This window comes from Anomaloglossus baeobatrachus, chromosome 4, assembly GCF_048569485.1.
Source record: "Anomaloglossus baeobatrachus isolate aAnoBae1 chromosome 4, aAnoBae1.hap1, whole genome shotgun sequence".
NCBI lineage: Eukaryota > Metazoa > Chordata > Amphibia > Anura > Aromobatidae > Anomaloglossus > Anomaloglossus baeobatrachus.
In genome coordinates this window covers 280,713,763-280,729,376 of record NC_134356.1, presented here as the reverse complement: position 1 = coordinate 280,729,376, position 15,614 = coordinate 280,713,763, and the positions used below count along the sequence as shown (strand labels likewise).

At 47.0% G+C, this 15,614-nt stretch overlaps 1 protein-coding gene across 2 annotated transcripts in view; it reads right to left on the bottom strand.

Annotated features, from left to right (window-relative positions):
* MYRFL (myelin regulatory factor like) overlaps positions 1-15,614 on the bottom strand; it is a 335,757-nt gene that overhangs the window by 123,919 nt on the left and 196,224 nt on the right. For both annotated transcript variants that reach the window (XM_075344883.1, XM_075344884.1), the window contains 3 exons: positions 11,950-12,113; positions 10,159-10,219; positions 9,648-9,727 (listed from right to left, as the gene is read on the bottom strand). In XM_075344883.1, the coding sequence (XP_075200998.1) occupies positions 9,648-9,727; positions 10,159-10,219; positions 11,950-12,113 (305 nt within the window). The remainder of the gene's footprint in view (positions 1-9,647; positions 9,728-10,158; positions 10,220-11,949; positions 12,114-15,614) is intronic.

Sequence of the window (15,614 nt, the reverse complement as noted above, 5' to 3'; positions counted from 1 at the left end):
CCTTTACTGAATCAGGGCCACTATCACTAACACTGATAGCTATGCACGAGTAGAAGTACTCACATGGGGGGCACTCTACTCGGTGCAGCCTGCAGACATCCTCCCACTCCCAAAGCTAAGCAGACAGAGGTATGTGTGTGTGTGAGGGGGAAAGATGGAATGAGGTGTTACGGTAGCACAGGGAGTTTTATTAAGGTAGTACAGCAGAACTCAATGTAGATGCCAGTACTACCTTAAATAATGATCCAGACATTAGTCAAAGTGTCTTTGCGCCAAACATACAAAAGCAAGGATGGGTGGACACCGAAGGATCGTCCGGTGCTCTCCTAGGCCAGTCTGACACTGGCTAGAAATAGCTGACTGGTATGTTAGGCTTTAACTCCTCTCCTGGAATGTAACTACTGTGCACACTTGGTCATATACTAATGGCCTAGCTCCATCGCAAAAAATTGTACACTATTTAAGATAAAAGCTCTCAAATTAGGGGAATGACAGCAGATTGAAAAAGCAAGTTGATTTTAAACTTGCTTATTTTCATGCTATTTACGGTAACTAACTAAAGAACTATAATAGCAGAAGAACACATTTTTAAATCTGGACCCTTGTTTCATGATTAGAGTTGAGCGCGGTTCGCGGTTCGAGGTTCTCCAGTTCGCGCCTCGAGTGATTTTGGGGGCTGTTCTAGATAGAACTAAAACTCGAGCTTTTTGCTAAAGCTCGATAGTTCTAGATATGTTTGAGAACGGTTCTAGCAGCAAAAAGACCAGCTAATTACTAGCTGGCTTTCCGCTGTAATAGTGTAAGTCACTCTGTGACTCACACTATTATTAAATTTCAGTGTATAGTGTGCGGCAACAGCGCAATCAGATCACTGCTGTATGGATAATGGCGATCGCCATTTTTTTTTTTTTTTTTTCCTTGTCTTCCTTCCCTAAGCGCGCGCGTGTAGTGGGGCGGGCCAGCATGTCAGCCAATCCCAGACACACACACAGCTAAGTGTACTTTTAGCCAGAGAAGCAAGGGCATGTGTGATAGGATGTCCATGTCACATGTCCCTGCATTATAAAAACGAGTATCTGCCCGTCCGGACGCCATTATCTCTTCTGCGTCCTTGGTGTCAGTCACCGCTGGCGCAACGCCTATCTACGATACTGCTGTGTACGCTCTATACACAGCGCTGTACAGAATAGGGATAGCACTTTCTATCAGTCCTTTTAAGGGCTAATACCAGCAGGGTCAGAGCCATAGGTGACAGGTCCGTGAAAACAGAGTTTAACAGCTACACAAGATGACAGCGTCTGTGTAGCTAAGGTCAGGGATTTCCTCGCTGCATTTCCCCATTAGGAGGGATAGAAAGGCAGGCTTCCTTTCCTCTACCCAGACCCACACCCCTGCCACTGTACCCTCCTGCCCTTTGCACACTCAAACTCATTGTTACTAAGCCATTATACTAGCAAACACTGAGTGAACTTAGTGGCATCCTAAACGTGGCTGTTGGACTTCTGTATTGTCCCACTAGTGCAAAGATATTTGCAGCACGTCTGCCTGCATTGCACACTCAAACTCATTGTTACTAAGCCATTATACTAGCAAACACTGAGTGAACTTAGTGGCATCCTAAACGTGGCTGTTGGACTTCTGTATTGTCCCACTAGTGCAAAGATATTTGCAGCACGTCTGCCTGCATTGCACACTCAAACTCATTGTTACTAAGCCATTATACTAGCAAACACTGAGTGAACTTAGTGGCATCCTAAACGTGGCTGTTGGACTTCCGTATTGTCCCACTAGTGCAAAGATATTTGCAGCACGTCTGCCTGCATTGCACACTCAAACTCATTGTTACTAAGCCATTATACTAGCAAACACTGAGTGAACTTAGTGGCATCCTAAACGTGGCTGTTGGACTTCTGTATTGTCCCACTAGTGCAAAGATATTTGCAGCACGTCTGCCTGCATTGCACACTCAAACTCATTGTTACTAAGCCATTATACTAGCAAACACTGAGTGAACTTAGTGGCATCCTAAACGTGGCTGTTGGACTTCTGTATTGTCCCACTAGTGCAAAGATATTTGCAGCACGTCTGCCTGCATTGCACACTCAAATTCATTGTTACTAAGCCATTATACTAGCAAAAGTTTAGAATAGACCTGGCTCACTATATGGTGGGTGCTCGGGAGAAAAGAGTCAACAGCAGCCAGCCAGGATCCTTACCTCCGGACGCAGGCCTTCCTATGTTCCCCATGGGTCCTCTGACCAGCTCTCTTTAAGCGTCCCTCTGAGAAGACCCTACATCATAGGGCCAGTCCTGATGCCAGTTATCCATCCTATAAGCTCTGACTGGGTCTCCTACCTTCTCAGCACATCATTATACGACTCTTCTGGCAATATTCACTGGCTGAGCTCGGCATTTCTGTACATGGTCACAGTATTTATACTCACCTCCCTACCTTTCTGTGATGACCTATACAGTTCCATGTTGGTGCAATATATTGTTTCCAATACGTTAGTCATTTATCTTTTTTCTTTAGTCTGATAGAACCCTTGATAAAGGTCCTACCGAGACCGAAACGTTGGGACAGACTTTTTTTTTATTTACATTTTTGCAATAAAATCACTCTTTAAAGGGAACCAATCATCAGGATTTTCGTGTATAAGCTGCAGCCAGTGCAGTACTGGCACTATCATGCACAGTGTGTACATACCATTGGGGTGCAGCTCAGGTGTTTAGGCAGTGAAATTCATCTTTATAAAGTTTGAAATTTCGTGCACTTTTTGATTGACGTGTGCACCTCTCTGTTAATGTCCGGGCGGGTTATGCAGGAGTTCCCCGTCCCCCACCAGCCTGTTCCTCCCTCTCTCCTGATGTCCGGGCGGGTTATGCACGTGTTCCCCGCCCCCCCTCGCCGCCTGTTCCTCCCTCCCTCCCTCTGGCTGTATGTAAATATCTAATCTTCAGAAACACGGCGCCGGAGTGGGCCTCTGCGCACAGCGCTTATCTCCGGCGCCATGTTTCTGAAGCCCGCATCACACAGCTTGGTGTTAGAGGGCGGCGCATGCGCCCTCGCTCCTTCAGATCCCGTTGTGACCGCAGGAGCGAGCGCGATCACAACAGGACTGCAGAACAGCTGATCGGAGGACGCGATTACCTGCTGCTCCTGTATCGTGCCGCCCCAGGACACCGGGCCAACACACCAGCCGGTGTGACATCGCTGTGGCGCCGCCCTCTCAGACACCAAGTTGTGTAATGCGGGGGCTTCAGAAACATGGCGCCGGAGATAAGCGCTATGCGCAGAGGCCCACTCCGGCGCCATTCTTCTGAAGATTAGATATTTACATACAGCCAGAGGGAGGGAGGGAGGAACAGGCGGCGCGGGGGGGTGGGGAACACGTGCATAACCAGCCCGGAGAGAGGGAGGAACAGGCTGGTGGGGGGGCGGGGAACTACTGCATAACCCGCCCGGACATTAACAGAGAGGTGCACACGTCAATCAAAAAGTGCACGAAATTTCAAACTTTATAAAGTTGTATTTCACTGCCTAAACACCCGAGCTGCCCCCTGATGGTATGTACAGCCTGTGCATGATAGTGCCAGTACTGCACTGGCTGCAGCTTATACACGAAAATCCTGATGATTGGTTCCCTTTAAGCACCAAAAACCCAGACTGTTTGCCTTTTTCTACAATTGGACTGCCGGAGTTATTGTTTGGATTATACTAGCAAACACTGCTGCTAGTTTAAGGGCCGTAGTTGCATTGTCAGGGATAATTATTGTTGTTTATTCTGCTGTTAATAAAGCTAGACCACCGCTGAAATCTACACCACCTCTCAATTTTTACTACCACATTTTAAGTGCACAATCTTGTCGCAATCAAAATGAGTGACAAAATGACAGATGCTGGTGGAAAGGGGAAGAGGCGTGTTGGAAAAGGAAAAAAAGGGTTTGTCTATGGGGAAGGTGGCAAAGCTCCATTAACATCTGCTGAAGATAGACCATCTTCCAGCAGAAGTAAGATGTCCACTACTTACCGTGGACAATCCGATGTGCTCCCTTTTTTACGGACACAAACAACTGGAACAAAGGTAGATGATGGCCAAAAAAGGAAAATGCTTGAATGGATCTCAAGTGGTCCAACAAGTGCCCTCTCCGCCACCTCAACTACCACATCCAAAAAACACCAGTCCTCTGAGTTGTCATCCCAATCAAACTTGCTTTCTCCCAGCTCTGAAGTCTCCATCCGCCCTGCACAGTATGGTGGAACTGAGATGGCTGAGTATGCAGAGCTGTTCAGTCACACTATAGCCTGGGAATCAGAGGTCTGCTCCCAAGCTACAGTGAGTACAGACCAGGAAATGGTCTGCAGTGATGCCCAGAACCTTTGTGACTCTGATTCAGGCCGTGAGAACCAAGTTTCTGAGCATAATGTTGACCCTTTTTCACAAACTGTAACACCTGTTGTTATAGACAATGAGGAACATACTGATGACGATGAGACACAGATACCAGATTGGGATGACAACTTAAATATTCGGTCAGGGCAAGAAGAGGCTCGGTCTGAGGGTGAGGGGAGTGCAAACACAACAATTGATGAGGAAGTTCTAGATCCCACCTACTGTCAACCCACAGTCAGGCCCTCGAGGAGGTCAACAGAGACGGTGGAGGAGGATGCAACTGACGACGAAGTTACCTTGCGCCTTCCTGGACAGAGTAGGAGTACTGGTAGCACGTCTACAACTGCATCCTCAGCCACCACTGTGCCTCTGAGCACTAGTCGGGGTGGATCAGCAGGTCGCATGCCCTCTAAGCCTTGCCTAGCCTGGTCCATTTTTGACATAGCAAAAGATCGCCCAAATTATGTGATCTGTAAAATTTGTCATGATTCTGTTAGCAGAGGGCAAAACCTCAGCAGTTTGACAACTTCTTCCATGAATCGTCACATGAATAAATATCATATGTCCCGGTGGGAAGCTCACCGTGCTGCAATGCGGCTTAGCGGAGCGAACCATCCACCGCCTGCCCCTTCTAGTGCATCCGCGCGCTCTTCATCTTCTAGGACTGTGGGGACAGCTGTCACACCTGGTTTTCCACGCACAACTTCCACCACTGTAACCGCAACAGGCAGTTTGCTTGGTAGGTCGTCAGTTGGTTTGGAAGGGGAAACAAGTACGTGTGTACAGCTCTCTCAGACATCGATAGCACCAACGTTGGATGAAGGCGACATCATGTCTACGCCTGCACTTTCCTCACAAAGCTGCATTTTTCCAGGGACACCCTACTCAACACCGTCTACACACAGCAGCCAGATCTCTGTCCCTCAGATGTGGACAAATAAAAGGCCATTTCCTGCAACCCATGACAAAGCTAAGAGGTTGACTTTATCCCTCTGTAAGCTCTTGGCTACCGAAATGCTGCCTTTCCGCCTGGTGGACACACAGGATTTTAGAGACCTTATGTCTGTCGCTGTGCCCCAGTACCAGATGCCCAGTCGCCACTACTTCTCTAAGAAAGGTGTGCCCGCGCTACACCAGCATGTCACACACAACATCACCGCTTCCTTGAGAAACTCTGTGTCAACGGGTGCATTTCACCACCGATACTTGGACCAGTAAGCATGGACAGGGACGTTACATGTCGCTGACTGGGCACTGGGTAACTATGGTGATAGATGGTGAAGGGTCTGCTGCACAAGTCTTGCCGTCCCCACGACTTGTGTGTCAATCCTCTGTCTGTCCAAATTCCACCACTGCTTCTGCCTCCTCCACCTCATCTGGGTCCTCTACCTCTGCCCCAAGCCTGCCTGGTCAGGCCACCAGCGTTTGCACTGCGCAGAAGGAATCACGCACCCCTCATTACTATGCTGGCAGCAGAGCGCAATGGCATCAGGCGGTCTTTAGCTTGACATGTCTTCGAAATAGGAGTCACACAGCGGCTGAGTTGTGGGCAGCTCTGGAGACTGAGTTTAATAAATGGTTGTCTCCACTCAACCTGCAGCCCGGTAAGGCCGTGTGCGACAATGCTGCAAACCTGGGTGTGGCCCTTCGCCTGGGCAAGGTGACACACGTGCCTTGTATGGCTCACGTGTTGAACCTTGTTGTCCAGCAATTTTTAACACACTATCACGGCCTAGATGGCCTTCTGACCAGGGCACGAAAACTGTCTGCTCACTTCCGCCGTTCAAGCGCCGCAGCTGAGCGACTTGCATCGCTCCAGAAGTCTTTCGGCCTGCCGGTTCATCGCCTGAAATGCGATGTGGCGACACGCAGGAATTCGACTCTCCACATGTTACAGCGACTGTGGCAGCACCGCCGAGCCCTGGTGCAATACGTCATGATGTATAGCCTGGGCCAATGAGAAGCAGAGGTGGGGCAGAGCACCCTGATGGAGTGGTCTCAGATCAAGGACCTATGCACCCTTCTGCACAGTTTCGACATGGTGATGAATATGTTTAGCGCTGACAATGCCATTATCAGCATGACAATTCCAGTCATTTACATGCTGGAGCACACGCTAAACACTATTCGGAGTCAGGGGGTGAGACAACAGGAAGGGGAGGAACTACAGGAGGATTCATATGCGCAAGACACAACAACATCCCCAAGGTCCAGACGTTCATCATCACCAACGCGGCAGGCATGGGACCATGGGGGACAGGGATCAACAAGGGCGCATGGTAGCAGGCGAAATGTTGAGGAAGGTTCAAGAGAACATGAAGAAATGGAGGACGAACTGTCCATGGACATGGAAGACTCAGCGGATGAGGGAGACCTTGGTCAAATTTCTGTTGAAAGAGGTTGGGGGGAGATGTCAGAGGAAGAAAGAACGGTTAGCACCTCTATGCCACAAACACAGTGTGGACTTGGTCCGCATGGCTGCGCAAGACACATGAGCGCCTTCTTGCTGCACTACCTCCAACATGACCCTCGTATTGTCAAAATTAGAAGTGATGATGACTACTGGCTTGCCACACTATTAGATCCCCGGTACAAGTCCAAATTTTGTGACATAATTCCAGCCATAGAAAGGGACGCACGTATGCAGGAGTATCAGCAGAAGCGGTTACTCGATCTTAGCTCGGCTTTTCCACCAAACAGCCGTGCAGGTGCAGGGAGTAAATCTCCCAGTTGTAACTTGACAAACATGGGACGGTCTCGTCATCTTCAACAGTCTACCCGTACCATGAGCACCGTATCTGGTGCTGGTAACAGCAATTTCATGGAATCTTTTCATAATTTTTTTAGACCGTCCTTTGCAAGGCCACCAGAGACAACAAGTCTGACACATAGTCAACGACTGGAGAGGATGATACAGGAGTATCTCCAAATGAACTTTGATGCAATGACTTTGCAAATGGAGCCTTGCTCATTTTGGGCTTCAAATCTTGAAAAATGGCCAGAGCTCTCAACTTACGCCTTGGAGATTTTGTCGTGTCCAGCTGCCAGCGTTGTCTCTGAACGTGTCTTCAGTGCTGCTGGGTGTGTGCTGACAGATAAGCGCACGCGTCTGTCCAGTGACAATGTGGACAGACTAACGTTCATCAAAATGAACAAGTCATGGATCCACAAGGAATTTACTACCCCTGTGTCATCCTGGGGAGAGTAAATGCTTGTGGATTTGGAATGTGCTTGATGCAAATCAAAACATCCTGTTTGCAACTAGGGCACAAGTGCTGCCTCTGATGGGGTGTCTGTGTGGCCCAATTTTTGGAAAAAAGGGAGACTCCGCTTGGAGTAACCCTTGCTTGCTGTGTTTTTTAAAAGGAGCCAAGATGAACAAGTCATGGTTCAGCAAAGACTTTGCTACCTACCCCGGTGTCATCCTGGGGACGGTTAAGAATGGCGTATTTTTGAATGTGCTTGATGCAAATCTAGCTGTGAAGTGTACAACTGGGGCACAAGTGCTGCCACTGAAGGGGTTAGTGTCTGTGTGGCCCAATTTTTGGAAAAAAGGGAGACTCCGCTTGGAGTAACCCTTGCTTGCTGTGTTTTTTAAAAGGAGCCAAGATGAACAAGTCATGGTTCAGCAAAGACTTTGCTACCTACCCCGGGGTCATCTTGGGGACGGTTAAGAATGGCGTATTTTTGAATGTGCTTGATGCAAATCTAGCTGTGAAGTGTACAACTGGGGCACAACTGCTGCCACTGAAGGGGTGGGTGTGTGTGTGGGGCCCAATTTTTGGAAAAAAGGGAGACTCCACTTGGAGTAACCCTTGCTTGCCGTGTTTTTAATAAGGAGCCAAGATGAACAAGTCATGGTTCAGCAAAGACTTTGCTACCTACCCCGGTGTCATCCTGGGGACGGTTAAGAATGGCGTATTTTTGAATGTGCTTGATGCAAATCTAGCTGTGAAGTGTACAACTGGGGCACAAGTGCTGCCACTGAAGGGGTTAGTGTCTGTGTGGCCCAATTTTTGGAAAAAAGGGAGACTCCGCTTGGAGTAACCCTTGCTTGCTGTGTTTATTAAAAGGAGCCAAGATGAACAAGTCATGGTTCAGCAAAGACTTTGCTACCTACCCCGGGGTCATCTTGGGGACGGTTAAGAATGGCGTATTTTTGAATGTGCTTGATGCAAATCTAGCTGTAAAGTGTACAACTGGGGCACAACTGCTGCCACTGAAGGGGTGGGTGTGTGTGGGGCCCAATTTTTGGAAAAAAGGGAGACTCCACTTGGAGTAACCCTTGCTTGCCGTGTTTTTTAAAAGGAGCCAAGATGAACAAGTCATGGTTCAGCAAAGACTTTGCTACCTACCCCGGTGTCATCCTGGGGACGGTTAAGAATGGCGTATTTTTTAATGTGCTTGATGCAAATCTAGCTGTGAAGTGTACAACTGGGGCACAACTGCTGCCACTGAAGGGGTGGGTGTGTGTGGGGCCCAATTTTTGGAAAAAATGGAGACTCCGCTTGGAGTAACCCTTGCTTGCTGTGTTTTTTAAAAGGAGCCAAGATGAACAAGTCATGGTTCAGCAAAGACTTTGCTACCTACCCCGGGGTCATCCTGGGAACGGTTAAGTATGGCGTATTTTTGAATGTGCTTGATGCAAATCTAGCTGTGAAGTGTACAACTGGGGCACAAGTGCTGCTACTGAAGGGGTGGGTGTGTGTGTGGCCCAATTTTTGGAAAAAAGGGAGACTCCGCTTGGAGTCACCTTGCGGTGTTTTACATGATTTTAGAAGGGCGTGCCATGCCTATATCTGTGTCTCCTCCTCTTTTTCCTTGTCCAGCTCTTTTGTTTTCGCATGAGTGTATGTCCTTGTCACTTTCCCATGTGTTTGTGTTGTGTTATGAGTTGTTTGTCACCTTTTGGACACCTTTGAGGGTGTTTTCTAGGTGTTTTTATGTTTGTGATTGCCTGACATTGTTTCCTATGCGGTTCGAGTTCGGTTCGTCGAACGTTCGACGAACTGAACTCGAACGAGACCTCCGTTCGACGAACCGAACTCGAGCCGAACCACGACCGGTTCGCTCATCTCTATTCATGATATTTGTGGGTCCCAAAGGGGGGTCTCAATTCTATCACACATTTATGGCAAGTCAGGGAAGTCTGCCATAAATGTCTAAGATGGTAGTACCCCTTCATGATAAATAGCTTTATTAAAATAAAGAGTTGTACATTTCTTAAAACTAATTCTATTTTAATTTATTTACCAAAGTGCCATTACAGAGATCAAAGCAATTACAGTAGTTTGAAAAATCCTTCTAGAACATTGCTGTTGCTTGGTTGGAACCTGAAAATTAAAGAAATAAAATTAGAATGTATTTTTGTAAGATGAGCCATATTTGTGTCAACTTTTTCAAAGATTATGTGGTTAACATCTGTACAAATTGTCCTATCATTTTATAAGAGAGGATTAGACCTTTCAGAAAGACCATGTATGATTTGTATCACTTTGCTCCTATGGGCTCCTAGAATGTATATCTGCTACTGGTTTTAGACCAGTATAATGATTTAGTAAAGAAATGTATGAGTTTGTGGTTTACTATGTTTCATAAGCATAGATTTTATTACATTTTGGCCTTGCTGTTGATTACAATTATTTATTGTTTACTACAGTGACTATTATTTAGGTTTATTCTACATATATTAGCATGCCAGGGTCTAATAAATGCACCTTTTTATGTACTTTACCTAAAGTTCTTCCTTTTTTCTTCCACTAACCTTTTTTGCTTTTATTGGAGCTGCTTTCTTTTGGAGTGGAACATGGTTGATCTTGCTGAATCTGTAATAAGACAATATTTCAAACTCTAAAGGCAAAGTATGCTCAGTATACTTAGGGACACAATCTGCTAGACCAGACCTGAGCAAGGGGCGGCCCGCGGGCCACATCCGGCCCACCTACTCTCTGTGACCGGCCCGCCTGGCTCAGGACGTCCTTGCTGGCCGGTCAGTGATGAGGGTAATCTGACCTGTTGTCCGGAGCTCCAGGCTCCGGGAGGCCCGTGGTCAGATTGCCCTCATCGCATGCTGCGTGCCGGGTAGGAAACAGAGGACAGATCCATCAGCTCCGCACAGTCAGTGCAGGCAGCGGAACACAGGAATCTCTCCTCTGTTCCCTATCCGGCACCTTTCTTTGTGACACACGCGTGCCCTGATATCGTCAGTATGGCGAGCGGGTGTCATTTGAAAAGTTCCCGCCCGGCAGGAAAAGAAACTGCAGCGGCGGGGCCTGTACGGAGAGAATCAGCGGCTCCTAGGAATACAGCGTCGGCGCAGCCTGGGCATGTGAAAGAGAAGCCGCTCAGCGGGGGGCTCGCACGGAGGTGCCTGAGGAGGGACAGTAAGAAGAGAGAGCGGGCGGGGTGGGGGAGGGGGGTAACTGTTGACAAATATTTGGGGTATAGTGGTTTAGTATATGGGAATGTAATTTTACAGGTGTGTTATATGGGGGGGTGTAGTGGTGTTGTATATAGTGGTGTAGTATATAGGGGTGTAGTGGTGTAGTATAATACAGGTGTATATAGGGGTGTAGTATAATACTGCACCCCTATATACACCTGTATTATACTACACCCCTATATACACCTGTATTATACTACACCCCTATATACACCTGTATTATACTACACCCCTATATACACCTGTATTATACTACACCCCTATATACACCTGTATTATGCTACACCCCTATATACACCTGTATTATACTACACCACTATATACTACACCTGTATAATACTACACCCCTATATACACCTGTATTATACTACACCCCTATATACACCTGTATTATACTACACCACTACACCCCTATATACATCTGTATTATACTACACCCCTATATACACCTGTATAATACAGGTGTATATAGGGGTGTAGTGCTGTAGTATAATACAGGTGTAGTATATAGTGGTGTAGTATAATACAGGTGTAGTATATAGTGGTGTAGTATAATACAGGTGTATATAGGGGTGTAGTGATGTAGTATATAGTGGTATAGTATATAGAGGTGTAGTTTATTACAGGTGCAGTGTATAGGGATGTATATTACAGGTGTAGTATGTGGTGGGTGTAGTGATGTAGTATATGGGGATTGTGTGTGTATGTATGTATACATTGCGTGTATGTATATATATATTATATACACACACAGTATATATGCGTGTGTGTGTGTGTGTGTATATATATATATATATACACCGTATATATATATATATATATATATATATATATATATATTGTAGAACCGAGTTAATTATATTAGTCTGGCCCTCTAAAACCATCCCAACTTCTCATGCGGCCCCATGGGTAAATTAATTGCCCACCCCTGTGCTAGACACTACGTTACATTCAGTTATTCTCCATAGAGTAATGATAATATCCCACAGTATGTATTGCATTTTGACAATTTGCATAATATTTTACAACTATTTTTAATTATTTCAAGTAATAATAATCCATGAATAATCCATGCATTTTGTTTCAGTAAGACGCCAATGAATGCTCTCTAACCTTGAAGTAGACCTTTCACTGGTGGTTTGTTTTAAGCTGCTTATTCGTTTTAATTTGGCAAGCTTTTGGTTCCACAGTTCAAGCTCCTCAATCCTCATTTCAAGGTTATTTGTCAGTTTACAGAGCTGTTTTACAGCGCCCACGTTTTCCATGAAGATTTGATCCTAACAAAAGAAAGAAGAATGAGTGACAAACACTTTGGTATGTCGCTGCTTTCTATTGCAGGGAGGTGGTCTACAGACCATTACAAGGCTTACACCGTAACATCTTTGTGGTCAGCTATAGACATGGATGAAAGATGCACATTTTTCTGCTATTGTTATTTCTGTTGCCAACAAGGTGAGGAGACCTAACTTAAAGATAGAAAAGGTAAAATGTACAGCCCTCTCTCTGAATCTAAATACTCCTCTGACACTTAGCAAATGCCCTGGGTCTCTCCTCCAATCTACACCTTTGACTAAATCTCCTTTTTATTAGGCTCACTTTACACTGGCATCTTTGCTTCCATTTTTATATAATTAATTATTTATTTATTATTATTTTTTAACTGCCTTTAGCTTGATCTCGAGCCATAGTGACTTTATGGATAAACGCTCTGTAGGAATATCAATCTTATGTTAGCCTAGATAGGTTCACCAGGGTCTTTTCCACCATTATCTTGATAGTATCAAGCCATCAGGTTGCTGATCTTCTTTGCTCTGTTCCTTCTATTTTTTTGACCATGATGTCCTTCTTCAAAGATTGCTCTCTTTATATGATGTGTCCAAATGATGCAAGTCGTCATTTGGTGATCCTTGCTTTGAGTGAAATGTCTGGCTTGAATTCTTCCAAAATTGATTTGTTTGTTCTTCTTGCCATTTTTGGTATTAATAACATCTTTCTCCAGCACCACATTTTGAAGGCGTTGAATTTTCTTCTGTTTTGTTTCTTTATTATCCAGGCTTCCTATCTATATGTTACTACAAAAAAGACCAGACTACAGACTATGTACGAGCCGTCAAATGTTCCTCTACTTGAAGACCTTATCCAGTGACTTGCTGATTTGTCCATAGCTATTCTCCTACTGACTTCCGGTGTCATCACTGCATCTTGAGTGATCAGTCATATGAGTAGGTTGAAGTCTTTTACAATGTCCAGTTAGTTACCGTCCATCTCAAACGTCTCCGGATCATACCTGGCAGTAGTCATTATCTTTGTCTTCTTTGTATTGAGTAGGGGTCCCATGTTTGAGCTTTCCTTCTTGACACTCCATAATAAGTCCTTCATAGAGATCTGATATTGATGACTTATTCATACAGATCGGATATTTATAACCTATCCATAGGAGGATAAATTGCAGGACAGGTTATATATTTCTTTTAGTGCTGGGTTATGTATACATATATAAATGACCATGTAATGTGAACATATATATACATAAACTCTCCAGTTTATTATAATTTTGTAGATCCAGTGCCATGCAAAAGGTTTGGCACCCCTGGTCAATATTATTTTTTTGTGAACAGTTAAGCAAGTTGAAAATGAGAAATCAGTAGGAGAAGCAAAAGAATGAAAGAAAAATAGAAAAGTAAAACCACCTCGAGAGAAAAATCTGGCCTTCACCCTATATGCTACAAATATGGCCAAATAAATCTAACAAGTGTGACGCCCTGGACTAGCCAGGTAGTCACAGACATAACACTACACACACCCCCTCCCCTGGATAGTCACACCAGTCAAACAAAAAACCTTGTTGCCTCCCTCCAGGGCCTGATTTCCACACCAGGTGGGGCAGAGCCAGGCGGTTGGCCACACCCACCGAGGAGTTCACAGGTCTGGAGGCGGGAAAAGTGTCAGATTCGTTTTGGAGGTGGAAGTGTGAGGAGTAGAAACTGCTAGTGTCTGGGTCGGAGCCCAGGCACTGACAGCAAGGTTGGCAGATGGTGGTGGCCATCTGCAGGAGTTAGTGGATCTCTGCGGAACCGTAGGACCGGGGTCGGGCGGTGACGCGCCAGTACAGAACCAGGGAGTGGAGTGAAGCTAAGCACAAAGGCAGGGCCATCGGACCCCGACTAGGCTTGGAGCAGCCAACAACGGTCAAATCCGAGTGTGACCGGAACCCCAGGGGTTTCCTAACAACCAAGACCCGACAGAAGGCAACAGTCCACACCGTGTGGATACACAGCCACCGCCATAGGCTAGAGATCCAAGGGCCAGAGCCTGCGGGCAAAACGGGCTCCTTTGGTACCTATACGCTGAGGAGCAGACTACTGGTGGGCAACCACAGGAGTCAGAATATTCTAACAAGGTGCAGGGAAAGACAGCCACCATCAGCCATCCGGGGAGAGCACAAACACTGCAGCCGGCTGCAAGACCCGTCCATTCAGCCATTTGTTGTCGGCTGAGGCTGCGGAGGGTTGCCGCTGCAGGGCAGCAATGCAGGCCGCGACACAACGGTGCTCCCCAACCCAGATGGTGCCGGTCGTGGCCCGCATTGGGGGGTGCCTGCTGGGCCCGACCCCTGCGCTAAAGGAGCCGCCATATTGAGAGCGGCAGCCGAACCCGATGGGCCGGGAAATAGAGGCCCGGGAGAAGGAAAAGGCTGCTACGTTGGCACGCACTAGCGAGGCAAAGGACGCTCTCTGAAAAGCCCCTCCCGAAGCACGGGGCCCGACCTTCGAAGGCCAAGTCCGGCAGTTCTGCCTCCGGCGTGGATGGGGGTTTATTTATGAGCCAAGCCTGGGGGTCGAGGCGTTCTTCTCCCGGCGAGATGTGCACAGCCAGCTGCCCCTGGGACATCCGGAGCGTGACCTACGTGCGGGTGAGTTGGTCACATACACCTGCCACCTGGGAGAGAGAGGCTGGTTCGCCCTGGATGTCCAGAGAAGGGTGAGCCGCAGTGATCCCGAGCAGCCCCGGTCACCTCCTCCGCCGTACAGTCCCAAGATGGATCCAGAGGAAGCATATGACGACGGCGACCTCAAATAGTGGCAGCGGTCCTCCGTTGCAACCCAGTTGTCCCCGTTGGGACCCTCAGTACTTTGTTCCTGTTTCTAAATAGCTGAATGAATGAACACCAATCATCCGAGTTTGTAACCTGATTTTCAACAAGCTGATTATACCGGCCGTTGCCAACAAGTTGTCCCCGTAGGGACTCTATGTCTTTCCGCTAGCCCTTTAAGAGACAAGGCTGAGAACTTGCAGGCCAACCACGAATTTGTGGCCTTGTAAATAAGTTGTTGGGCTGTTTTCCGTTACCGCCTCCGGAGAGGGAGATTGGAGGAAGGACCCGCAGCAGAGTAGGCTGGGGTCCGGCCACCACCAGGACCGGTGGCCATCCTCCGGGGGTCAGGGGCCCCCCTGGACGGTCTGGCCCCTGGGGTCCCCTGAAGTGACAGCCGGGTGCGAGATACTGTACCCGTTCCCGCTTGGGAGACCTGGAACCGAGTTCCTGCTTCCGGACTGGGGAAGAGGGGTGCTGCCCATTTCTTAGGGGCAGCATCAAGGTTTAGGTTACTTGGGTGGGGAAGCGGATGAACATGAACCCGTCCGTTATTATTAAAAATGTTTTTATATGTTTTGCAACGTTAAAGTGCCATGCCTCCCGTAAGGGAAGAACTAAAAATATGCTTTACATGTTAAATTATATTTTGCAGAAAAATAAAACCGGTGATGGACAGGCAGCC